The 25,662-nt window shown below is 36.2% G+C and overlaps 1 protein-coding gene across 1 annotated transcript in view; it reads left to right on the top strand.

The window, feature by feature from the left end:
• The window catches only part of ADGRA1 (adhesion G protein-coupled receptor A1), a 255,015-nt gene that overhangs the window by 78,583 nt on the left and 150,770 nt on the right, over positions 1-25,662 (top strand). The window contains exons 3-4 of the mRNA XM_040071081.1: positions 16,259-16,330; positions 20,116-20,187. Coding sequence (XP_039927015.1) covers positions 16,259-16,330; positions 20,116-20,187 — 144 coding nt within the window. The remainder of the gene's footprint in view (positions 1-16,258; positions 16,331-20,115; positions 20,188-25,662) is intronic.

Here is a 25,662-nt window from a genome sequence, read left to right as displayed (position 1 = left end):
GGTTTTTAAACCTTAGGAAAAAATGGACCAGCTGGACTAAGGATCTTAATACACTGCACAGTAGTTATCTGTGTTCTGGGTGACACAGCGGACATTTATAAATGCTAGAAATGTTGGCCTATGCCAGGTTTTGGGTTCTTGAGTTTTTATTTTGGTGGGCTTTTTTCAGCAATGGGACAGCCTTTTTCTCCTTCTCAGAAAGCTGCAGATGTCTGATATTTCCATCAGGAATTACTGTCCTGTAGAGCATTTATGAATATTTTGTCTTCCCAGTGAATTATTTAAGCTGTGTTTGATTAGTTCAAAAGAAAAAAAAAGTTATAACAATAAACATGGTCATCACATTCCCCATTTTTCTGAAAGTAATTAAGACTCTGCTGGCATGAGTTCACACTGCGGTAGCCTATAAATCTTGTGCAGATCCTTAGCACTGGTGTCACATATACATTAATTAAGTCAGAATGAACAGATTAGTTGGGAAGGAGGTTTTTGGTCTAATCAGTATCATGAAGAGACCGTGCCCAGAGAAATGCTCACAGTTTATAGAATTAGCTTAAAATGAACTCCAACATCAGGCCAATCTGGGACACTTTAATTTATGTAAATCATTTTTTATGTAAGTTTTGTTTCAGCTTCTATTTTGTATTTCTGTTGTGTTTGAAATGGTTGTAAAACAAGAATTTCTTTGACTTCATTCTGGTCTTTTAGAGGTCAGTGACAAAACTTGGATGAATTTTATTCTGATCTCTTTAGAGCAGGCAACATAACATCTGTTGCTGATCCTGCAAATGACTGTATATGGGTGAGCTTATGACCTGTCATTCTGTATACATCCAGAATAGGAAAAAATGTTTGCATAGCAGAGAAGAGCTCCAGCCTTGATTGGGGCCTTCTGGAGTTTTCTGCATTTTCTTTTGTTGTTGTTGTTGTTCCTGGAAACAAGTCATTCAGCCAAAAATATACATAAGTACAAGAATACTTTTAGTTCTGGTTGATGCAACACTGGATATCAGCTTCTGTATTTTATTTAACATGTTAAATGGCTAGATTTATCAGCTTAGGGGAATGTAACAGTACTTGGTCATGGCTAGTGGTTCTAGAACTGTGTGGTTCTAGATAGTTAACATGTACAAGACTGTCCTACCCCAGCCTGTTAGTCAGTCAAGAATAACAACTTACTTCAAACGTTGACCAAATTTCTAGTTGAATTACAGTACTATAACTTCTGACAAACTCCAACGTTGAAGATACAATCAAATTACAAAAGTGGCAAATTAATCACAGATACAAGTGTTTAAATTCTAATATCTTGCCATGAAATAGCTCAAATCCCCTACTGAAATGGGTGCACAGTTCAGTACATAGTCTCTCAGAGTCTACTGGTATATGAAAATTGCTTTTTTGAATTACCTAATTCTCTTTGTTCTCTGCACTTCTAGGTACTGTGTCAGGAAGAATTTTCATTGATGCCACCTATATAATGTGGCTTTGGATCAGTCACCTGCGCATTGCAGAGTCAAAGTTAGAATGACAATATTTAGCTCAACTCTACACAAGAGGAGTAAAACATTCATTTGAAACAAAGCCAAAAAACCCTACCTGTCAACTGTCAACGTTTCCAACACTCACATGTTTAACAGCAGCTTTCACCAAGCCAGCACTTACAAGCAATATAATGAATAGTTAAATACACAATAAATTTTCTATTTCATACATAAAAAACAAGTGTGTTGTCATCATCAATTATGGAGAAATACATACATGATTGCAACTAAAACTCCTAATTTTGTCTAATGATGATGGATTTCGATGGATTTTTAACTTGTAGATTTTGACTTCACCTGCAAAATATCTTTGCAGCCTGCATTAAAAAATTCCATTATCACTTTCTTTGTTGACTATTCACGTTTTGATAAACAATTTACATTTCAATTTCTTGAAAACCATATAGTATTTTATAAGTTATCAGGAGAGGGTCAATATAATGTTAAAATAATATTGAGCTTGTATTTGAGGCTATTTTTATTAACGTATGTTTATAAATCCACTTTTTAGAAAAAATGTCAGGATAGGTAGGGAGTGGGGTTTTTTGAGGCTTGCAGTTAGAGAGGAAATAAACTTCTCATTTTTTGGTCCTCTATGCAATAGATGTTTGCATATGTTTTTTTTTTAATATGCTGACAATTTCAAAATCACGATGTTTTTAACATACTTTTCTTGGGCTGAAAAACTTATTTTCAAAGTAAGTGAAAGTCTTAACTGCTCTCTGTCTACTCTTTTGATTATTGTATGAGTTCTATTTTTCTTGAGTTCAGGATGATTGAAATACTGTGTAATGTTTATCTTATTTCATACGCTATTTGGCAGGAATGTGTTGGTGTAGTTACTTTCACAACGTCAAAATCAGCCTCTTACCTTCTCTCCCTTGTGCTTAAATGCGCTCAAAACAGAGACAAGCGACTGATGAAATTCGGGCCTATGTGCTTGCCTTAATATACATCTTTTCAAATCAAAAAACTGCTGAAAAAAATTCACAGCAATACTATTTTCCTTTTAGGACAGTCCTCTTGTTAATGAGTCTGTGTCCAAACAATGGCAACATTTATTTTCTCTGTGTTCTTAATTGCGTTGCTTAGGTAAGAGCATAATTACTTCAGTGTTGTATTTGATTTTCATGCAATTTTTTTGTAATTGACATTTTTTTAAAAAAAATATCTTTAGTTTCTTGATGTGAAAAATACTATATATTGATGGATGAGCATGTAATCTGTGTGAAAAATGTTTTGTTAAATCATTAACACTAGGTTGTTTGTCTGTTGAATCAACGACCTTTTGATGACAACAGAGATTTCACTGTAATAGTTTTTAATATTCTTCTTTTCCCATTAGGGCAAGGAGCACCAGTTTTAAAGCAGCCTCTCTTTCACTTTGATATGAATAGATAAATTGTCAAAGCTGCCAACAAGAATGCTTCCTACTACAGGGTATGTTGTAAGCAACACTGCGTACAGTGTTCTTGCTGGTAAACACAAACTGTGCACAGTTAGTGGTGCAGCTTCGTTCTCATCCTTCAGTTGAATTTAATGAGCTGAACACTGATGAGATTTTTGAGAACTGGGTTAGTGTGTGCTGAGTGGGAGACAGATATGGGATGACATTTTTTCTGAGTTGCCCTTTCCCACCACTTATCAGCAGAGGGGAAGGGATAAGAGTGGAATATATTCATAGTGTATATTGTTCCAGAGGAAAACACTGTTCTTCAGAATTAACCCTTTTAAAAATGCTGAATATGGAAAAAGAAATGCAAAATCATATTTTGCCTCATGTTCTGTGTCTTTATGAAATTATAAATTGGTTTTTGGAGTATTGCCTGCAGTGTTTCTTATGGGTATTGCGCCATGCCATTACTTAGAAACCAGAGTTGCAATCCCCAACGTGTATGTTAGCTCTCTGCATTGGAAGGGAGCAAGTGTCACATTAATTATGCTGTCTGCTCTGCTTTCCCACTCCTGTCTTGCTTGCGTTTTCTTGATGGATTGAAGAGAAAGTTGATTCTTGTCTTGGCCTATTTCAAAACCGTCTGAAAACAGCTAAAAACAAACCAAACCCCAGCCAAATGGGTAGTAAATAATACATACAGCCCTTAAACAGAAAATTTAGCGGCTTGCTAGCTGAGGAAGTTGCTAAGACTCCCGTCAGCAACCAGATATAGTAGATTTAGTGCTTCTCACCACTGTCATGTGTAGAACAGATACTTGGCTTTCAAAATTTAATTCTCAGCTATTCTTTTGAGGCCTAAGCTCTGTATACAGTGAACAGGGAGAATTAGGTCTGCAAGAAGAGAATCCAAACCAGCCATCATGGCTGAGAGACTGTGCAAGCATTGAGCATTTCAGAAGTGCTGAAGCCTGACTTTTTTTTTCCTGGGACTGGGATTTGCAACCTAATACTTCTACTGAAACCATTCCTCTTTATAGGCATAACTGACTCCATATTTTATTTCAGATGTGGTCATAAAAGAAAGTGACTGTGCTTTCTGTACTGGCCTGCTGGCTGCAGTATCTGCTTTGGAAGAGAAGGACTCAGGTTCAGCCTCTTCATCCGGAGCAGATCACACATTCACTTGCCTCTGTGGGGGAAGGCCTTAATCAGGGTGTAGATCTTGTTAAAGTGGAACTGTGCCAATATGTATTCAAGTGTTCAAGATTTATGGGGCCAGAAGGAAAAGAACAGAAGCAGACAAATGCTAAGGGTATTTCTTCAACAAGATAATGGGTTTTGCTATAAACAATTGTTCGATAAAATATAAAAATACTGTTTTAGGAAACAGAGACCCCAGCTAGTTGCTTTAGCTCCTGTGTATTTGAAATGTAGTTATCTATCCCTTCTGGGAGAGGATGGTACCAAAACAGGGTCTTCTATTTCTCCAGCTGTAACTAGTTCTTGTAGGAATGATGGAAGGCAATATTTCGCTGTTCACTTGGATGCTGGGCTGTGCTTTGCTTTTATGGCTTTGCTGATGGCATTCTCTTAGCCTGGCTGGCCCCACAGAGAGCCATGGTGTCTGCAGGTCCTGCCTGAGAATCCCAAAAGGGCTTTTGTGCGTCACCAAGCTGCGAGGTGTTGGGCATGCCCAGCACCCTCTCTGAAGTTTGGGGAGTTGAAAAGTGGAGGCGAAGTAGCTGCAGCCATTCGGACACGTAGGAAGTGAAGTGGGGGTTGGGAATTGCACTCTGGGACTTAGTACCAATGCTCCACTCTAGTTTTACTTTAGTTGGTCTAAGTGCTTTTTTGGACCCAAGCCAACACTTTCCCCGCCGTGCTCCGTGTGACCGGTGTGTATTGTCGTGGCTCTGCTAGTCATTAAGTCGTTTCTGAGTTTGATATGCTTTGAGTGCTTGAAAGTGTTGAAAATTATTTCTGCCATTCAGAGCAATTGATTTGAAGAAGAGATTATCCAGTCCTGCTTTTTGTTTCAGAAACGTTTATGTGCCAGTTTGTGAATGCTTTACACGACTTGACTGGCTGTGCCCCAGCATTCTTTACAGATACTGCTTGTATAAATACAACCGGTATTTTATGTCTCAATATTGGCTAAATGAAAATAATGTAGAAAAGGAGGAGTCTCTAAATAACATGTGCATGGATCTCTATGCCAGCTGTTGCTAATTTGTTGAGGTGAGTTATAGTAACAATTTTCAGGAAAAGGATGAATTGAAAATTTCAGAATTGAAATTAAATTCAAAATAGAAAAGTCAGAGTGACCTGTTCCCCAGCAAGCCAGTTTTATATCCGGCCATTTCTTAGGGAGAATTGCTGTCATCTTTTAATAAAACAGTTGGATTCTGTTAGTGTACAAATAGTTATAGAGAACTTCTATTCACAATTGCCTAGAATTGAAATCAGCATCACAGAGCTAGTGTTCAGCTAAAAAGGTTTGAGATTACTTGAAGGAAATGACAATTTAGAAAGGAAATGTAACTTTGAAACAACATAGTTTCCCAATTAATAAATGTCTCCTAAAGGGAGAAACATTTTAGTGGTTTTGAATAAGAAGGAGACATGGCAGGGTCCGGGGTCAAGTTTAATTTTCCTGAAGTAAAATAGCCACAAGGAGAAATGCTTTTGTGGAAGACCTGTTGAGAGGCTTATGTACCACAACACAAACTATCTTCTGAGTGGTAAATATTATTTCAAATAAAAGAATGTGGCTTTGTTATTACATCAGCAGAGAGTAATAAAAGCTACAGTGCTTTGTAATTTTTCCATTGATGGATGTTGTTCTGGTATCGAAAACTTGGGAAGAATAAGAAAAGTGTAGCCCTACTGATGTTCGGTTATATAAAGCTTAGTTTATGAAGGACTAATGAAGCCTCATCTGTGCAAGTCTCCTTCATGAAGAGATGCAGGAGATATTTGAAATACAAATCTAATTGGACTTGATCATTAATTATTGTTTACATATTTACTGCTACTGTTATTATTGTGTCAAATTATTAAAATTGTATGTGTTATGTAATTTAAATACTTTTAAGAGTTCTCTATTATTGTATCTTGCTGGTACAATGATCATTATCTTTGTGCTCCATATGTCTCATGTAATCAAGATATTTTTGCCTTTATGATTTATTATATTATGACTTTAATAATAATATATATCTTTATATATCACATTAATTATCCTAGCACCTAAAAGTTTCATAAGATGACTATACAGGAATTAAGATAATTACATTTTTTAGTAAGAATGAAGTCTGCAAGTGATTGTCATAAATCATTATTCAATAATCCATTTTACTGGACAAAAATTTTAAGCAGCTGTTTCTAATTTTTTGGCTAAAATCAGTTAGATCCCAGTCTAGTGCTGTGAAGCATTTTGTGAGTAGATACTAAATCCATCACCTTTTAAAAGTGCGTTTCTTTTCAGGTGTAAATGATCAAAATGTTTCAAAATAAGAGGAATGAATATAAGACGCGTATTTTTGTTAAATATAATTCCTGGGAAATTCTTTAGTGGAAATACATCTTCAAAATTATTTCGGTGGTTGCATGAACAGAAAACAGTCAGAACATGACAAAAGCCAGGAATTTCTTCTTGAAATTGAGAGGGTAGGAATGTAAGCAAAGGGAATGAAATGCCTGGAAAATTACTAGTGGTTAAAAGTGAGAGAATTGGTTAGAAGCAGAATGAAAGAAAGTTGTGTTAGACAACTGCAGGCTGGAATGAAAGGTTATAATTTGCAGATCACTTTTGCTGTCAATTTAGAATTAAAAGCATCTTTCCTGTTGTTAGTGCAAAGCACTTGTACAATTAAATAAAATGCCAGTTCCTCAGGGTCAACTGTAGCTGCATTCCTGACCCAGAGCAGTCTAATTGTCTACTGGTCTAGGTACATTTATTTGATGTAAGAGTTGTTATTCCAAGGAATTATTTTTATATATCTCTTAAAATGCAGGTATGTAAGACTACTTGGCAGTGTTTCTTAGGAGTTTTGCTTGAACTCTTGTTGTTGAGTCAGTTTCCCCGCAGTATAAATTTTTACTTTACAAATGAGTTGATTAGACACTAAAATAGTTCTTACCTTAGCATAAACTTTTAGAGTTTTATCAGGGCAATGTATATTAGAAAAAATATAAAATATGTTATATATAAAAATAGTGATAAGTGACAGGAATATAAAATAAACTCACTTGTAAAGCTAGTTTTTAAAGACCTACTTAAATGATGAACTTTTTTTTTTTTAATTTATGTAACATAGTTTAGCTATATTTTAGCACATCATTTAATTGAATTTATGAATATCTAGGCTTCTGTTTCCCGTTAGGGCCACAAATAGTTCACATAGTCTGAAGTGCAGTCAGCCAAGGTCAGCCCGCCACAATTGATATATTTATCTGACGTTTTATATAGTGATGTCAGTAAGATAACACATGATTTGTATCAGATGCTGTCACCCTTTAAGAAGATGTAACAAGTGCAGATTTATAGACCCACGTGCTAAAGTAGCCTCCACAAAGTCCCTTTGAGGACTGCCACCAGACTCTTGCTCAGTCATGTGGCTCTCCCAGAGCTCCAACAGCTCCGGGAGGTGTTAACAGGGCTGTTCACACCTGAGCACCAGCTCCCGTGTGCCCCACGTGCCTGAAGGAGCATTAGATGAGTAAACTGAATTATTTCTGGGAGAGAATACCTGGATGCCATCTGACCACGGAAAACTGTGGAAATAAAACACTATTTCTGAGGGCCTGAGGGAGAGGCAATGTGATGAAAGTAGAAGAGATGCCATGGAATAAGGAATGAGTAAATAAACTGGGAAAAGGAGTTCTGTTACTCTGTGTGGTGAGAAGGATTGATAAGGAAGGGATGCCTAGCTGAACAAAACATGCCAACAGCTTTCATCAATAACAGTCTCCAACAATAACATACTCCTTCTTTCCCTGCATCCTTTTTTTGTGTTTAGTTTCCTGTTTCCTCCATTTTTTGGTATTCTTTCAGGCTGTGAAGACCTGTGGGTGTTCCTGTGGCCCCTACTATTGTGTGTTACGATGTCTGTGCTGATTTTTGTTAAGTTTTTCAATAATCTTTGCATATCCTGAGGCTGAATAACTGAAACTTTTGTATAAGTAAAAGAAAATTTATTTTAAAACCCTTTAATTTTGCTGGAAACACTAGTGATGAAACAAGGCAGGAAAATAATTGAAAAAGAGCATTTCAAGTGGGACCAACAGACAGGTTAAGTATGTGCCAGCTTATTATTACTTCTAACAGAATATATTTTGGCTTGAAATTAATATTGGCGGTCCTGAGATAGAAGAAATAAGACTTTTTTAGTTTAAAATATTTTTTTACTTGAAAATATCAGCATGCACATTGTGTACAATATAAAGGATATGGCAATGAGTTTAGAGAATGGGTAGAAATTATACATTCAGATAGAGCTTCTGGTCTTATTTTTCAGCCTTGTAGTTTGCTTATCTGTATTTTACATGAAGTCTTAGCAAAAAGCATTTTAAAATTTCTGGTATTTACCTGCAGGAAAATGCAAATTTATAAAATATGCACTGAAAATACTCAAGGAGGTTTTGTGGAGGTGGTGCAGAGGGCTGACATTAACCCTCATTTCTGCAGAAGACAATGCTGTATGCCTTCTCATTAGCGTGGTTGGTATTTGGAAAACTGAAATTTGTCTAAGTTATTACCAAAGACACAGTTTATATAAAATAAGGCTTACTGGGGAAGGATTCACAGACTGGTCTCCCAGCAAGATTTAATTCCTTGGAGTTAAACTGCTTATAGGTAATTCTTCCCTGTTATCTTAAACTATTTACTGGTGGTTTAATTTGACAGGATTTCTGTGCAATTAATGTTGCCTCTAACACTGATTGAATTAGGTATTCAAATGGTCTCTATTTTTGTTTCCCCCCTCCTTTCCTGGAAAGGGCTTCCTCCTCTATATGATGCTGGAATGTATCTGGGCATTGCCATATTCCCAGGTAAATAGGAAGAACAGCTTTGAGTATGATGGTCCATGGAGATGGGTGGGGATGATTGCAGTGCCGCCTTGTCCATCTCCCATCATGAGCTGAATAATTACTGCAGGTCCTTGGACTCAGTATCTATGTCAGTGTCTATGTTCTTTGTGGTATTGTTAATTAAGATTCTTACTCTTTTAATGAAACTCTGTAGAAAATAGTAAGCAGGAAGAGAGATGGAGTTGCTCCTTGACATTTTTTTAATTGATTCATCTTGGGTTTAGAAGTGTTCTACTTCTCTATTATGAAAACAGTAGAATGAAATAAATGTTGTAGGAAAGATGGTTCCTATTTTCTTGATTTACTCTGAGTAGTGAACTATTTTAGTTTTGGCTCAAAAGTACTCCTAGATTAATCTGTGTGCCATCTGTGGTACTTATCTTTCCTTTGCACCTCAGGCTAGAATCCATTCCTCTTTTCTTTGGATGTTTTATGTCTTGAAAGCTCAAACTGAAATTCAATGAAGAATCACTTGTGGTTTTCCAAATCAGTCTTGATACAGTAACAGAAAAGGAATCAAATATTTCCTTTAAAAAAGCCTCACCCAAAACTCCGTGATATGATGGATGTATATTTTAAGATTCTGGTTTCTAACAAAACACATTTTCATTACACTGATACCTCTGATAATTTGGTATAAAATTTAAAATATCCATGTTTTATTATGTAAGATTAATTCAAATGCACTTTTGAAAATTCTGGATAAATTTCCAGTATTTCATGTTGTTTTTGTACTATGATTCCAGAGTTTAAAATTTGACCTTGCAATGTTGAATACACATTGCTGGAAATCTGTAACAGCCAAAGCAGCGCAGTCTTTGAATGTGGAATAACAACTCCTACAACTGGAGCTGAAATCTTTCTCGGTAGAAAGTATGTTTTACCCACTCTCTGTGTCTGTTTCACATTTTATTTGGTCTGTATGCTTCATTTAAGAATTAAAAAAAAAGTTGAGGATACTTTTCCCCCTACTTTTTCATTTTCTTTACGGTTTTCTCACAGGCTGGAATTAATCTCTGAGCTCGTTTCATTTTTTAATTTTTTTTTTTTCCTTTTCCCAACGATTAGCCTTTTTTCAAGAGGACAGGGAGCCCATGTCAAGAAATGTAACCCATGCTGAACTGCCTTCAAGGCATGAGTACAGAGAGAAGTCCCAGTAGGTGCAGAATTTAAGGAAGCCTCTGGCTCTTTGCAGCTACCAAAGGTTTCTGTGTTCCTCGTGTCTCTCCACAGTTATGCAGAGGCACAACCTCTGCCATTGTAATCAGCATAATGCCAGATCTGTCACTGTACACCAAGGCCTTGTTGCCAGCAGGGAGACATTTTCTGCTGGCATGCAGAGCTGTGGACACTGAAACCCACTTTATCTGCTCTCAGCATTTATTTCTTCTGACCTTTCAGTCTTGTTTTAGCCCCATACAGCTGATCCAGGGGACCCCTCCTTGGGGCTGGGTGGCACAGCCACTCTGTCTTCACTCCCTAGGTTAAAAGTGCCAAGCATCCGATTCTGTGCCTAATGTGATCTTACCACATGTCTGGGATTGTGGCATAAAAAAGAAAACATATAGGAACAGCTGCATATGTTGGGAATGCTGAATTTTTATTTCTTAAAAACATACCAAAGTGGAAGAATCTGGAAAGCATAGATGATTTTTTCTTTCTTTGAAAATACATTTAATTTTAAGCTATCAATAATAAAATGCTGAAAGTAGAGGCTGTTGCCAAACATCTTTGTACCTATATTCTCGTTCGTTAATGCTATATTTAGAATGAAACTGCATTAATTAATATTTTAAAATGTAATTCTCTATCATATACATTTATAAAAGTATATCAACAAATTTGTACTGCAAGTCTATCTTTTTCTACCAAGCTTTTTAGTAATTTTTTCTTACTTGATGTGATGCTCCTTCAGTTCAAATACCCTGAGTCTTACATTTTTGCTCTATGAGTATTACTGTGAAAATGAAATAACTTATTCTGTGGGATTCTTTGAGCAAGCAAACTTCCAGAAAGCCTCCCTCTGTTTTGTTTCAGCTGCCATTATTAGCGCTTTGTTTTACACTTTTAGGCGCGTTCCTAAATAATGAATAACTGCCAAATTACCACAGCACATTTGATGTGAATGAGTCATCAGCCTTAAATTAAAAACTAAAGTGTAAAGACCTTTCTGTTGTTCTGTGTGTCATAATTGCCATCAAGTGATGGGTCTGAAACCTCCAATCATTCATTAGCACCTTGAGCAGACAGCAGTCATTTTTTTGTCTAGTCATTAGGGTCCATTGTTTTAGGGAATCCAACCAGTAATGGCTTGGATTAAAAAGGGGAAATTAAAGGAAAATACATCATCAACATGCTAAGCAAACAGAAGACCTATAGTCTCTATGTCTGAAAAGGCAGATCATTATTAGACCATTATTGTCCATATTTGTTTATTATCTGATGTTTCTAACTGAAAAGAGTTTTGTCTTTATCTCTTGGAACTTAACTGAGATGTAACCATAACTTTTCTGATTCTGGAAGGTAGGTTAAATATCCTCTCTCATCATTTAAAAATAAAATAAAGACAACAAATGAGCTCTGGACTTCCGTGGGAGCACCTTAATTGATTTAGTTACTGATGATGGTACCAGATAATTGACATTACTTAACCTGCCTGTCTCATAAGATATGCTTGACCAACAATGGAGATGAAAATAAGTTTTGATTATATCTATGCTACCAAAGTACAGCAAGTTACTGGCTCCTGCGCAGGTGGGTACCTTTGAAATATCTTCAAAACACCTTTTGCCTATATCAGCTTAATTCTTGTTTCTTGTATTCAGGAGTGCCATCCCTGAATGTCACTGCCCTGTCACTGTCATGGTGGCAGAATAGGTGCTAACTCTTGTCTTTCATCACTGGCCATGCCTCTTTCCTACTGCAGTGACCATAGGCTTTTCTTCAAAGATCTCGAGTCTGCATTAATTTCTTGGGCAAAGGTGACATTTAGATTAGCTGTAATATTTCACAGGAGAAAGAAGTGGAAGATTTTTTTTTTTTTTTTTTTTAATTTGGCTGTTGTTGTTGTTTCATAGTAATATGCAAAATGTGGAAAGTCAGTCATATTTCATTGGTATTTGGCATCTGCTCAACAGCTGATTGCTCTTCTCAGAGCTTTTTTGGAAAGTTTGCAGCACCATAATGATATCTTTCTAAACACAGATGTCCTCTTGGTACAACCTATAATTTTTTATGAAAGATGTATCAATGTCAGAAACTTGAACAAAGTGCTGGAATTAGTTGAATATTCTTGTTATGAATACGTATTCAAAATATCTACAGTAGTTATATTGTAAGTTGGAGGAAGAATATCCAATGTCTGAAGGCAAAGATGTTGGTACAAAACATTAGAATATAGTGTAAGATAAATTGATTCTTTTGTTAATGTTTTCTTTAATTTAGTGAACTTTCCTCACTATGTTCCGTACCTGTGTAAGTGCATCTGTGACCTTGAAGCATCAAGAACCTCGGGAATACGTTTAGCTAATCGTGCATTTGGCCGTAGAAGTTATCTAATAGCTGAGAGACCTGGAGTAGTTATTAAATGTTCTTGTGAAGTCCCTTCAGTAGCCTGTTCCTCTCAGCTAAGCCATCAGGAAGTGAATATTCAAACACAAATTCCCACTCCTCAAGTTAGCTATTTTTCTTAAGGTTTCTCTTGGATGTTTTCAGTAAGTAAAAGTCAGTTGAAAGCTTAATGTGCAAGATAATAAACTTTCAGCAGCTTGTGGTTCTTGGTAAAGGAATCCTCAATTGTATTTATCTGTGGGCCTATTATTTGCAAATACCTACAAATAAGAAGACAGTGCTTAATGGTTATTGTATGTAATTTATGCAAGTTCAGACTTGGAGATGAAAAGGAAAGTCTCCTCTGTAACCATTTGAGATTATTTTTTAATGAAAACACAGTCCATTCTATATTGTTCTTCTACCTATTTAGTTCAAGTTAAGATCAGAGTACCATGCAGGAAGTTTATCTAGCAACTCTCATGATATTAGGGGAAATATAGTTCAATAAATGTTGTCCCATTTTGGTTTTGTGCAGCTTCTCAGCCTGGATATAAGTGCTGCAGTTTTTATGACTATAGCTGACTTCATGTAGCTTCCCTCTATCTGCACTTGTACATGGCTCTTGGTTTTGATTTATTTTCAGGTCTATACTCCCACACCACTAATGACACGTCATTCAGATTCAGAATAGATACTTTAAAGTTAGAATGCTGCATCAGAAATGATGGAAAACCATAAGTGTTAGTTGGAAAATGCTTTCTTTTTGGACTTCAACTGGGTCACGCTGTGGTCATTCAGTATTATGATACTGGGGTTCTTTCCCTTCTCTCTTGCTTCTGGTTGGTGATAAAATCACTTGTCTGGTATATGTGCATGTGTGTGGCCCAGCCTGCTGTTTGGCTCGTCTTGGATCACGACCTTTTGCCAAACCTCAGTGGTAGCTCTTGGGGAAAAAATGTAAACATACAACCAAATTTACTTTGGTTTCTTTATTTAGCTCAGCACTAGTTAATTCTAATTGCTATAAGACTTCAATATGACAAGCTTTTTCCTAAATCAGAAAATGGGAGAAGCTAATTTAATATTTTAATTATAGTAATTTTGTAAAGTATGCAAGTGGATGGGAAGAAAATGGGATCTCCTAGTGCAGAAGTAAGAATTTTAAGTATTTAACTGTTTAAATAAATTTATTTATTAATTTTAATCACATTAAAAGATATGTTCAAGGATGACAAGGAAGAAAGCACCTATTTTGTTAGGCCAGAATTATATGGAAATGTTATGCAATAATACCAATTACTAAGAAAGTGCCAGAATTGTGGTCAGTGTAATTATCTACAATTTTCTGAGAATATCCGTACTAAAATGACCTACCTAATTTAAGTGTAATTTCCAAAATAAGGAGACTAGGTGTCTTGTTTGTGACAGCTTAAGTGATGGACAATTTTCCATGTAGTGGTCTACCTTCTACTAACATTAAATGACCTTTTTTCTTCTGTAGGTGATAGTTGAGGATTATGTTGGTTTTTCCTATGTGGTTACAAGTTATGGGGACACAGGGCAGAGTTTCCATTACTAGAACATAGAAGATTTCAGTAAATGGAAGGCCTTTTGTCTACTTGGTTATTTTGACTGTCATTAAAAGCTCACCTGTCAACAGTTTGCAGCTTACCTTGACTATTTTATGTTTGTTCTGAGCTGTTACCACTGTTGGCTACAAGAGCTGAGCACTTTGCCTGATTGCAACTTGCAGAACATTTAAATGAGTTTGTCAGTTAATACAGAATGTGTGTAATTGATGGAAAAATTAATTATTAAAACTGGCAGTTTCCCCTGCCTAAAATGCCCATATTTGTATATGAACTATGCCTTGTAAGTTGTTTGCAAATGTGCCCCAGTGTAAAGCTTGAGAGAGGTTTTTGCTTTGTCTTATAAGAATACAGCTGTTCCATGACGAAAACAGTATTCTTCCAGGCTTTTTTAATGTGTATTAACTTCTGCAAGCTGAAGAACTTCTTTGACCTGAGTAGTTACATATTTAACATACTGTACAAGCAAAAGGAGTCAACACAAATGTTTAGTATTGAATATTTGAATGTTAAAAAAAATGAGGCTTTGACTCACCCACAGAGCAAAACCCCTAAATCATCAAAGAAATAAACACTTGTGTAGATTAACTTCTGCCAGCAAAAGACTTGTCCTTACGAGTTGACTCTTGAGAAGAGGGTGCAGAACTTTTGTTTAAACAGTCTTATTTATGATAAAGTGTGGAAAATTCACAGTTAAAGAAATGGTCAGAACTTCTTGAGCAAATGAAGACAAAGAAAGATAAATCTAGTAGCTGCTGCTGGTTCTAGGAAATTAAGATGAAAATGTTTGACCACAAAATATTGAAAAAAAAAAACCCCTAAGCCTTCTTCCAATTTTTAAAGACTTCTTAAAGACTGTTAGTGTTGAAAGTGAAAGCTGAACTTGACTGTTAGAGTCTGACTCAGATCTTAGTTAGGGACAAATCGCTTATTGACATCATCACTATAATGAAATGGATGTGAGACACAAGTTTTTGGACCTGTATTCAAGAGATCTACAAAAATGACTAGGAAAGTGTAGAAATACTTATTTATGATTTTGATTTTGAAAATAAAATAATATATCCTTCTGTTAAATAAACATTTGGAATGAAATCTTGCTCTATTCAGGCCAATCACAGGTAGTGGACTCAAGCTTTCAGCTAGTGTGCATTTTATCTGCAATAAAATAAAAAGTCGTGAGTAAGATTATTGCTCTGACTGTTGATCCATCCATGCTTTGGCAGAGTCAAGCAGTGTATGTGCTGTAATTTCTGGAAGTGGCCAGCCTGAGGAACAGCCCTGAAATTAGTGAGCACCAGTTGCTCCCTATGAATTGCAAATTGTCGGAAGATGAACACTGCCTACAAGAATTTACAGCATTTGTCTCCCAGGCCTGCTTATCTAGTTGCACTGAAGGCACTTCCTTGGGGTTCACATCACAAAACTCTTTGAGACAGTTCAGTAGTAAATCTCTGCGGGGACTGAGCTGAGAGCAGTGTCATGGCCCCAAGCTCTGTGTCAAGAGCAGACGAGATTACTAATGCCAGTGAAATATTCTTTATCTGTGAAACAGCCAATCCTATGGATTGAGAGCAAGTGCAAAATGAAACACCGATCTGCAAATATGAGAAACTGCCTGTATTTCAGAAGAGAAACCTGACCTGTTTGTCTCACGTGCCAACTGCTTTGTCTGCTTTAGGTAGAAACAAGAAATTTATCAAGTGTAAAGTGCACAGCACAATGAAAAGCAAGCTAAAGGGCTCTTGCTTTGCTGACTAATTATTTCATTCACTCTTTGATTAAAACATTTTTTCCTTGGGCGAGAATGCTGTAAAACTTGTTTTGAAAAGTATAAATAGGAAAAGAATTAAAACAAGCAGATTCTTTTTAAACATCTTGTCTTGACCATCTTACTTGGAAAAATACGTTTTTATGAACTGCAGATGATGTTCTGTTTTTGATGCTACTATTTAAGAGAAATTCTTAGTTTTAGCTAAGATAGATAAAGGTTGGAATTGCATTGCATTTCATACTCCACGTGTATAACAGTGGTAAAGTAGGTAAAATGATAATTAACTGCTCCTCCTATTATGTCTCTCTAGAGATCTGAAGAATAATTTGATCAGCACAATTGAGCCAGGGGCCTTCTATGGGCTTTCAGAACTGAAGCGCCTGTAAGTATTAATTCCATCTGAATTATTCTGAAAATTGTGTTTGTATCGACATTTCTATCCTTGGGCAACTCAAATATGCCACCAAGCAATAATCAAATAAGGGTACTGGGTGTAAAATAGAAAATCACAAACTCTACTTTTTACGTTTACCATGCCTTTTTCTTCTTCTTTCCCTTCTTTCTTCCATTTCCTTTTCTTTTTTACCTTTTCCCATTTAAAATAATCAGTTTGCTCTCCAGTAAGTGTCCTAACAAGTACACCTGCCTAATTAATGACTAAGCCTAATGACAATATATCACTATAGACATTAATCAGAAATAACACTAAATAGTTTGGGTGGGTGTGAACAATGGTTTGTGCTACACTAGGGGTTTTTTTTTGATTTTGTTTACTTTGTCATAAATCAGCCCTATAAAGTACATTATTAGAAAGAAAACTCTTGTCATACTGTAGATTTTGTCATTTTCCATACCACCAACCTTGACCTTGCTTGATTTTTTTTAAAATTATTTTTATCATGGTTTTCTAAGGAAACAAGTATATATATTGCACAGTATATTCCCTGTCCATCATTCTTGCAATTCTGTCTTGGAAAAGGTTCACAGAGTTACTTTCAGAAGCACTGGCTGATTTTAAATTACATTTTAGAGGGTAAAATATCTAAGTTATTAGGATTCTACAGCTGGATATTTTTCTTTTAATCAACCATGACTACAGACCCTCCTTAGTTGTACTCAGCCTAAGGAGAAGTGAGATGAACCCTTTTTTTAATTGTAATTTTCCAAGTGACGGCTTCCAAATGTCCATGCATGTCTAACTAGGCCGTCAGCACATGCCAAGCATTTTCCTAGCCATCATGTGTGCTGTCTTACGAGAAAACAGCCATTATTTTAGTGGGATGGGAAGATTTAGATGAGAAGGGGAAGGAATGCAAATCCACAGCAGAAGAATATTACAGACCCTCTGCTTTTCTCCTGTGTGCTGGGAGCACTACGTGAGGTTCTCTCTCTGATCATACTGAGCTGTGTTTTCCAGCACCAGCCTCTCAGTCCTGGTGTGGTTGGGTAGAGAGCCAATTGCATAATAATGGTGAAGTCAGAGTAGCGTGTACTTTTTTAATACAAATTAAGAGCATTAGGTTTGAAGCTTTCTTGCTGCCTCTGTGTACAGGGATAAGGGTAGAATACAATAATAAAAATGAGCGCTAATTGTTGCTTTGGCCGTGCACTCTAATAACACAACCCTGACCTCTTGTGGGAAAACCAGGAAACCTGTGCAAGTCATGGGCTGCACGTCCACAGACTGCACAGGTGGAGCCTTTAGGTCAGCCAGGGGAAGGGAATCAAGGGAGAGGAACTCCTCAAGCATTGGAAAAGAGAAGAAAAGGCTCTTCAGCACAGTAGAATTAGCGATGTTGAGTTTTGTCATGCTAAATCTCAAAAAACCCCGTTGCTGATATGAACAAGTAACACTGGGAGCAATCTGGAGACAGAGAATTAATTAATTGCTGGACTGCCACATTTGACACAAATCTCTGTAGTCCCATGGTAAACAAGAAAATATCTTCCCACCTTCCGGGTGCAACTGTTGGGATGGAGGCACTAGAGCAAAGGGAGTAAATAGTGTAAACTCTTGTTGAATACTGAATAGAATAATTACTTTAAGACTTTACAGTCACATCTTCTTATTTCCTCTGTAAGATGTAAATGATGCTGAGAAAAGCAGAAGCTGATGTAGTGTGGCCAACTGTAAGAGAAATGGCTATGGCACATCTGACAGACAAGCCACAGGCTGTCAGAATGTTTTCTGTGAATGGTTTGGAGAACTGTTATAATTTGTATTTGAATGACAAACTGAATTATTTCTAGGGTTTACTCAAAAAGGTACACACGAAATTAATGGAAATTGATAATTTATGAATCACTGAAATTATGACATTCAGTTATTCAACACAGAAGAGTTATTTTCTCTACCATCAACTTTATAAGTTAGCATTAGTAAGTTAAATGTTTTACTTCTGAGAAGGAGTGCCAGCTTTGTACATTATGAATTGAATTGTATTTAATGTAGCAGGTATTAGTCTGGGAGAAAGTATAGCAAGTTGCCTTTTCTTTTGTTAATTATTTTTTTGGAAAACGTGTTTTACAATACAGAAATTTCAGCCACTGATATGTCTTTTATGAAAATAACAGTTATTGAAGTAAACTTCAAAGCAGTGAACTTCAAAAAAGAAAATAGTGTTTATTCTTTCATTTTGGTAAAAATAAGATTTTAGTGTGTGCTGCTCTTAGAGAAATATGCACTCGTATTGATTAGTATAGACAAAATCTGCTTTTGCTACCCAGATTGTGATGCAGTTCTTCCATATATGTTCAGACTTTGCCTAGACAAAAGTAAAGCATTACCCAACCAAGAATTCTGGGTAGGTTCCTCTTTATGTCTTCTGATAGAAAGAGATGTAGATGCATATGTATTTGTCTTAAACTTGCATTTTTAGATTTCCCATGTAGCTTTTATTAGGAAAATGTAAAGAATAATGCTAATATGAAATTATTGCACTATATTGTATCGTCAGTATTATCTCAGCTGTTCCCTACTTAATATCCTTGACAAGCATTTAAAAAAATTTTCCTTCTAATTTGATTTCTCATCATATGCTTGCACAACAATATATTCTTTGTTCTGATAGAAGACGGCTTCATAGTGAACTCTAAAGAGATTGCGTTCATTTTACAGCTAATTGGATGTGTTCCCATGAAAGCAGTAACTGGATTTGTCAAACTGCAACCTTTAGTCTTCCATTTGATTACTTTAGTGTTCTCATGTATCAGTAGAAAAATATGGAATCTGCACAATGTACTAAAAGAATCTGCACAATGTAGAAAAGGAATCAGAAAGCAAATTCTAAAACAAAAAATACATCCAGATCAATTTTAACATTTTTCTTGGCTGCATGATCACTCAAAATCCTTGCATAATTGCAATTATTTAAAAAAACCCCACGTACTTGGTGAGAAGGAATATTTGGGTCAAGGTTGAAAAGCAAATACATAAAAATCCAACTCTAATTCAGAATCTACCAAGGGGCATTTATTCATGTCTTTACCACAATGTAATTGCTTATACCTATCTTCATCTCCTTCCTGTAAGCATCCTGTACACTGTGTTGCATGTATGGCTTATACAGAAAACATTTCTTTGCTTTCTGCAGGCAAAAGTTATGGAAGGTAATGCCTTTTCCTGTTTGTGCTCTCAGAAAGCCACAGTATTGCTCTTAAAAGAGCTTGCCAAGTGCTTATCAAAACTGACCTCACTCGTTCAAAAATTAATTGCCTTCTGGCTTCTGTGATTTCAGCAAGAAAGGCTGCTGTTAATAAGATGAAAGATGAGTAAACAGTAAAAAAAAGTCAACTTGGCTGAATATTGCATGGAACAAAATACAGTATTCTTCCTAAGTAAAAAAAAAACCTCAGGTGCTAGTAATTTGGATCAAGAAAATTCTGTATATTTGTAATATTATTTTGCTTTTATTTGCTACATGTATATAAAATCCCATTTTAATGCAATTAGAACTCACAGTATGATTTGTGGAGTATTGCTCAATAATGTTAATTTGAAGTTTATTTAATCTATTTAATTCAGTTAGGTTACATTATGGGAAAAGGTTTTATTTCTTATTTGTCTCTAACTCCTTAAGTACTAAAAATATAGATGCTTTATGTGATTACGTAGGGATGTATGTAAATGACAGACTCACTGTTTCATGGGATTTTTGTTTCTTTCAGGGATCTTTCAAATAACAGAATTGGTTGCCTAACACCAGAAATGTTTGTTGGACTTAACAATCTTCACAAACTGTGAGTATAACATCAGTTTTGTTTTAAACAGAAGAAACCTAAACTGTCACATGACTGACCCGAGTATAGATGGCAAAAAAATTACATTATATGAAAGTTGTAGATTTTGTACTAAAAGGCCCCTCTCTCGAGCCTTTGATTGTTGATATTTTAAATATGTTTTCTTTATTTCAATTGTAAAACCTATCAGAACTGCGAAGAATTAAATTTCATTTCCACATTAGGCAGAGGCTAAACATGAAACTTCTGTTTGCATGTCTAAGAAACAATTAAAGTAAGTTGGCTGTAAATTTCCTGGCTGGCAGAGATAATTCACAGGAAGAATCCTGGTTTAAATGGACATTTGGCTGGGCCCAGGAGGGCTCTGGATTTTTATGCACATCTGTGTTCGTTCCTGAATGAGAAATAAATTCCTATGCTACAACATAGTGTGTGACAAATCTTATACTTTATCTTCCTCCTCTCCAGCCAGTGATGGCATTTCCTTGGACAAACAGGGAAATCTTTCTAGGAAGATATGAAATGAGGTCAAGATAGCACCAGGTAAAAGGCTGAAATCTGGCACACATGCAGATCCCATTAATGAGAGTAACTATGCCAAGTCTCCTCTGATGAAAACAAATGAGGCAGATGATGGGAAGAGGCTTGATAGCATGTGATGAACAGGTGCGAACCGCCCCTCTTTTTACTCATCTCAGATGATGTGCCAAGTTAGGCAAGACAAACTCACCTGTTGAGGGTTTCTGTCTGCTTTTGTTGTGCACAGTGAACATGACTGTGACTATAAAGCCAGATTACCTTGGGAGGTAAGGTAAATTCAAAGTGGTGAAGTCATGTTATTAAATGGAGTGTGTTTCTAGATGCTGGGAACAGACTCAATAGAAAGTGTTTGAATCCATGCTCTCTCCGAAAGATCTGACATTTCCATTCACAAATCTGTAAGACTCCATCTTAAAAATGAATTAGAAGTTCAGTAGAGAGCATCAGTCTCTTGGTGGCAAAGAACAGGAATTTATTCCCAGAGAGTGCACAGTAGGTGGTGTGTGACAGTGTTTGGCTGTACTGTGCCTTTTCTCTGAAGCCCAGGAAAGAATGTGGCAGTGTATCTCCACACCCTTCACCGATGCCAGAGATGCTGGGAAAAGGCACAATGTGCAGGCTGACTGTGGTGACTGGGCTGATCAAACCACACCATTACAGTTTCTTTTTATACAGATTTGCTACATCCCTACTATTTCTGGTAGCCGGAGTATCTGTCTCAGCATTGGCGAATTTTTTCTGAGCTGTAAGGACCAGGGAAAGACTCAGCAGTTCCCTCTATACAGTCATTAACGTTGTATTTTCTTTCATCCAGTCTTTTTGTGTGTCTAACTTTCATTTTGAAATGACTGTATATCCAGAGCTTGTTATATTGTTTTCCTTCTGAGGCCCCTGTTTACAGCAGAAATTTGGATAAGACATTTCTTAAGTGTAGCTCCCAAGTGACAGTCTGGTAAAATTTTTCACTTTGAATAATGTTATTTAATGAATTATAAGTCCTTTCATCTGTAAGAAGGTTCATGTCTTGTTCTCTTAATGTTGACCAAACCTTGGTTTTTGTTATCACTGGATTTCATGTTCATATTCTCTTAATTCTGTGAGGCACAGTCATTGTTGAAAGCTCTAAATGCAATCACTCAGAAGACAATTTCTACAGAGCATCAGTAATGTCTTACTCCTCTCCCTTCCATCTTGTCCATTATCTCTTACCTTGTTTTACAGTACATGCACTTAACACCAGGTTCTTCACGCTTTTGTGGATATGATGTCCATGCATCAGTGAAAAAAATTATGATTCTGGTAACTGGAGACCTCTTAGTCTGTCCTCTTTGTATTTTATAAGCGAGTTTTGACAGAAGGAAAAATGGAAAAAAAAAAGTTGGCAAATCAGAAATTGGTAAAAAAATCAATATGTAGCTATAGATGATATATCATGTAATCTTAAAAAGAGATCTTTAATTTTCTAGACAAGATAAATTATCTCTTGGTTTTTATATACATCTGGCATGATCCTACATGAAGAGGAGATGATCATTAAAATTTATACTGGTGTTTTTGTGTAAGTGGAATGAACCTTGCAGGCCCCTATTTGTCTGGCTATTCTTTCAATTTTAACTGGTTCTTCAGATCAGAAGTCGCATTGGGGGTAGTCTTGGGAAATACGCTTTCCAGAATTCACTGTGGGCTTCTCCCATAAATACATACAATCCAAATGACCAGCCTGACTGAACAGAAGAGAAAATCATAGAAATGTGATATATTTAGGCTGTATATAATACTACTCTTTATTAATCTCTTGGTTATATTAGAATAGTATTGTTGAAGTATCTTTTGCACCATGTCTTAGCATACTTTCCAATTTTAACTTAAATTCTTCCTGTTGCTTTGGTAAGCTTTTCCTGTTGTCTTCTCTCTAGTTCTTTGAACTTTAAAAAATTTGAACTATTTTTTTCAAGACTTAAGATTTTGTTGTTAATCCATTTAGTCTGTCTTTCATTTTTCTTACTTGGGTTTTAAATTGCCTTTCTACCCCTGGACTAATGAATCGGTCCAACCCGTGCTGTAGTCTGTGTGGCCTAGTGCTTTATAATTACTTTATTTGTTCTATTATTAGTAGTATTTCAGAAGTCTGTCCTTTGGAAATCAGAGGCTTAGTAATAGTTTAGTCTGTTACACTTTCATCTGAAGTGAAGCAGTTCACGATTGCTGTGTCAAAAGCTACAGCTGCCTTGCCGGGATCGTCCTCCGTACCAAACCAGGGTACCACCACTCTTGTTGGGTCACTGGTTATTTTGTGAAGAAATACAGCCACAGTCCCAATCAAGAGGCACTGTTCCCTTCCATTCAGAGTATCACATCTTCCTCGATCTCAGAAAGCTCGTATAATGTCCTAATGCTGATGGTAATTATTTGAACTGGGATCTCAGTTTGCGTGTGATGTAAGAAGTGGTCCTTGTTAGTGGACTGCAAGCTGTTGCTACCTGGTACTTTTCTAACACTCGGCAGCTTTGTTTCCCTTGGAAGTTTATGAAGAACCATACTTTTTGAACACGTTTAAAAAGTGTCAATAGGTCACCTTTCTGTTGCTACTGATACCTCTGAATAGTGTTTGCTTGCCATCTGAGGGGTAGGAGAAGGCTGTTCTCTGGAAAGGTTATGGAGAAGCATTTACTCAGTGCAGCATCGCTGTGTGTAACAAGGAAAAGATGAGAAGTTCTTAAATATGGAACTGGTTTCATAGCCATTTACTGATGGAGAAATAGAAAGATATATATATATGTGTTGATTTATGTCATTGTTGATTTGGTAATTAGTGCTCTCCCGTGTTATGTTAGCAGAGATGAAGTACAGAAGCATCTTTGCAGGCTGTTATCAAAACCAGTAGGGAGAGCCATGAGTCCACTGGAAGGAGCAAAGGACATAAATCTTTTCGTGTGGCTTCTGTGAAGTACATATGTGGGATTTTCTTGTACTGTTTACAAGCACAAATGACAGGTGAAACAAAATAACACGCTGTGTTTCACTCAATCTTGTAAATCTAATTCAGTTGAAAAAAGGAGAGGTAGCTAGAGCTGAAAAGCCAGCTCTAGGCCATAACTAACACGGTGTGGTTTAAGCCAATGGTGTGATGCATAAATCTGAACTGAGTACAGTAAAGGTATGTTCAAGTACTTCACTAAAAGGATGAGGATTGCCTGGGCTTTCAGGGTTAATGCAGACATTCTTCAGAGGGATCGGTGGTTTTGTGCAGTCTAGTTTAGAACACGACAACCTGCAGAATTCTTGATTAAATAAAAAATGAATTAGTAGTATCATTTTTAAACATGCAGACACAGAAGCCACAAGAAATGGTCAGCCTCTTGATAATGTAGAGAAGACTTTTACTCCATTGCAATCAGAACATGAATGTCAGGGAACAGGAATTGAATTCAAAGTTACTAATGGAACATAAAATTTCATGCAAGCCATGAAATTACTGCAGCCAGTGACTTCTGATTATGTTCCTTGAGGTTGATCTAATCTTTACACCCTCCTGGATTTGATTTTTAGTCTGTAAAATGATTTCAAAATGCTTTCACATCATACGACAGATGCAGCTGGCAGTGCCTCAGTATGAGAGTAAATTTATTACATCTTCTAAGATACTTGTTTACCTCTTTTAGCTAATATATTACCTTTTGGTTGTGTTTATGCTGTGATGAGGTGCATGTGTTCTAAACAGGAGTGACATAATTGAATGCAACAAATCTTCCAAATCTCCTTTGGACCTAATGTTTCAGTGCTTTGTTCCAGAATTATGTATGCAAATGTATTTCTGCTTGGTAATGGAGCTGCTATCTACATTAATTCTGTTTATATTTAATCTAACCATTAAGAGCTGGGGAATACTGGGATGATGCCACTGTGCTGATATACCAGACTTCATTTATTTTGTCCCTCAAAATTTATCTTTTCAGGTTTCAAAATGTTGCAGCCTGAAATCTGTTGCAACAAGTAGCTACTGCTGGATCTTCTCTTTGGAGGTTCAAACCCAAACTTTATCATTGCTTCCAATTGTGTGATTAAGCTCTATCTGATTTACTCTTTATCCTGCCTCTGAATCATCAGCAGCAGTTAGCTTTGTGATAATATTATACTGCAAATTTTCATGTGACTTTCTTGATGTCATTGCACCAACTAATAACTTTTTATGGTGCCAGAAATCAAATAAAAAACACTAACACAGTTAATCAGATCCCGTTTCAGCAACATTTCAGTAAATAAGGAAATACACAATGTAACCTGTCCTCTCTGTATTTCTGTTGTCATTTTTTTACACCTTCTGTCCCACTTTCCTTTTTTTTCTTTTTGCACAGGTCAATCTATTCCCATTGCATTCAACTTTTGCTTTTTAATGCTGCTCTTAAGAGGGAAGCATTTTTCATATACTTCTGCTTATGTCTGTGTTCTGCCTCAAATGGTACTGTGACACACGTAACTATTTTTGACTGTTTTGTGGCATTTGTCATTTATATTAAAACTTTTGGCAAAATTGCTTTATTAATTTCTGTAAAAGCACAAGTATTGGTATATGAAAAAACAAATGTAGGACTTGTTAAGTAAGAATGAAATTTTTACCTCTGATAAAATTGAAAGCACATCTTTCTATTAATGGAGTGAGTTAATGGTATAGTAAGTGCTATCAGCTTTGGAGTGCATCAATATATTGTGTTTGAAATGTTTGCAAACTAGGTGTTACAGACATTTTTAGAACAAATGTCCTTTTAAATCAAGCTAGAGTGGGGTTTTAGGATATCTGAAATGAAGGAATTTCACAGCACTATGCATTTGACAATATTTTTATATATAATGTAAATTACGTGCACTAAAGGACCAGGTGTTTACAGAATGCTGCATCAACTCAGAAATGCATGGGCTGTTTGGGTGATTTGAGAA

The sequence above is a fragment of the Hirundo rustica genome, chromosome 8, assembly GCF_015227805.2.
Source record: "Hirundo rustica isolate bHirRus1 chromosome 8, bHirRus1.pri.v3, whole genome shotgun sequence".
NCBI classification, from domain to species: domain Eukaryota; kingdom Metazoa; phylum Chordata; class Aves; order Passeriformes; family Hirundinidae; genus Hirundo; species Hirundo rustica.
Note: the sequence above shows the minus strand (reverse complement) of the source record. Positions and strands in the feature narration are given on the sequence as shown.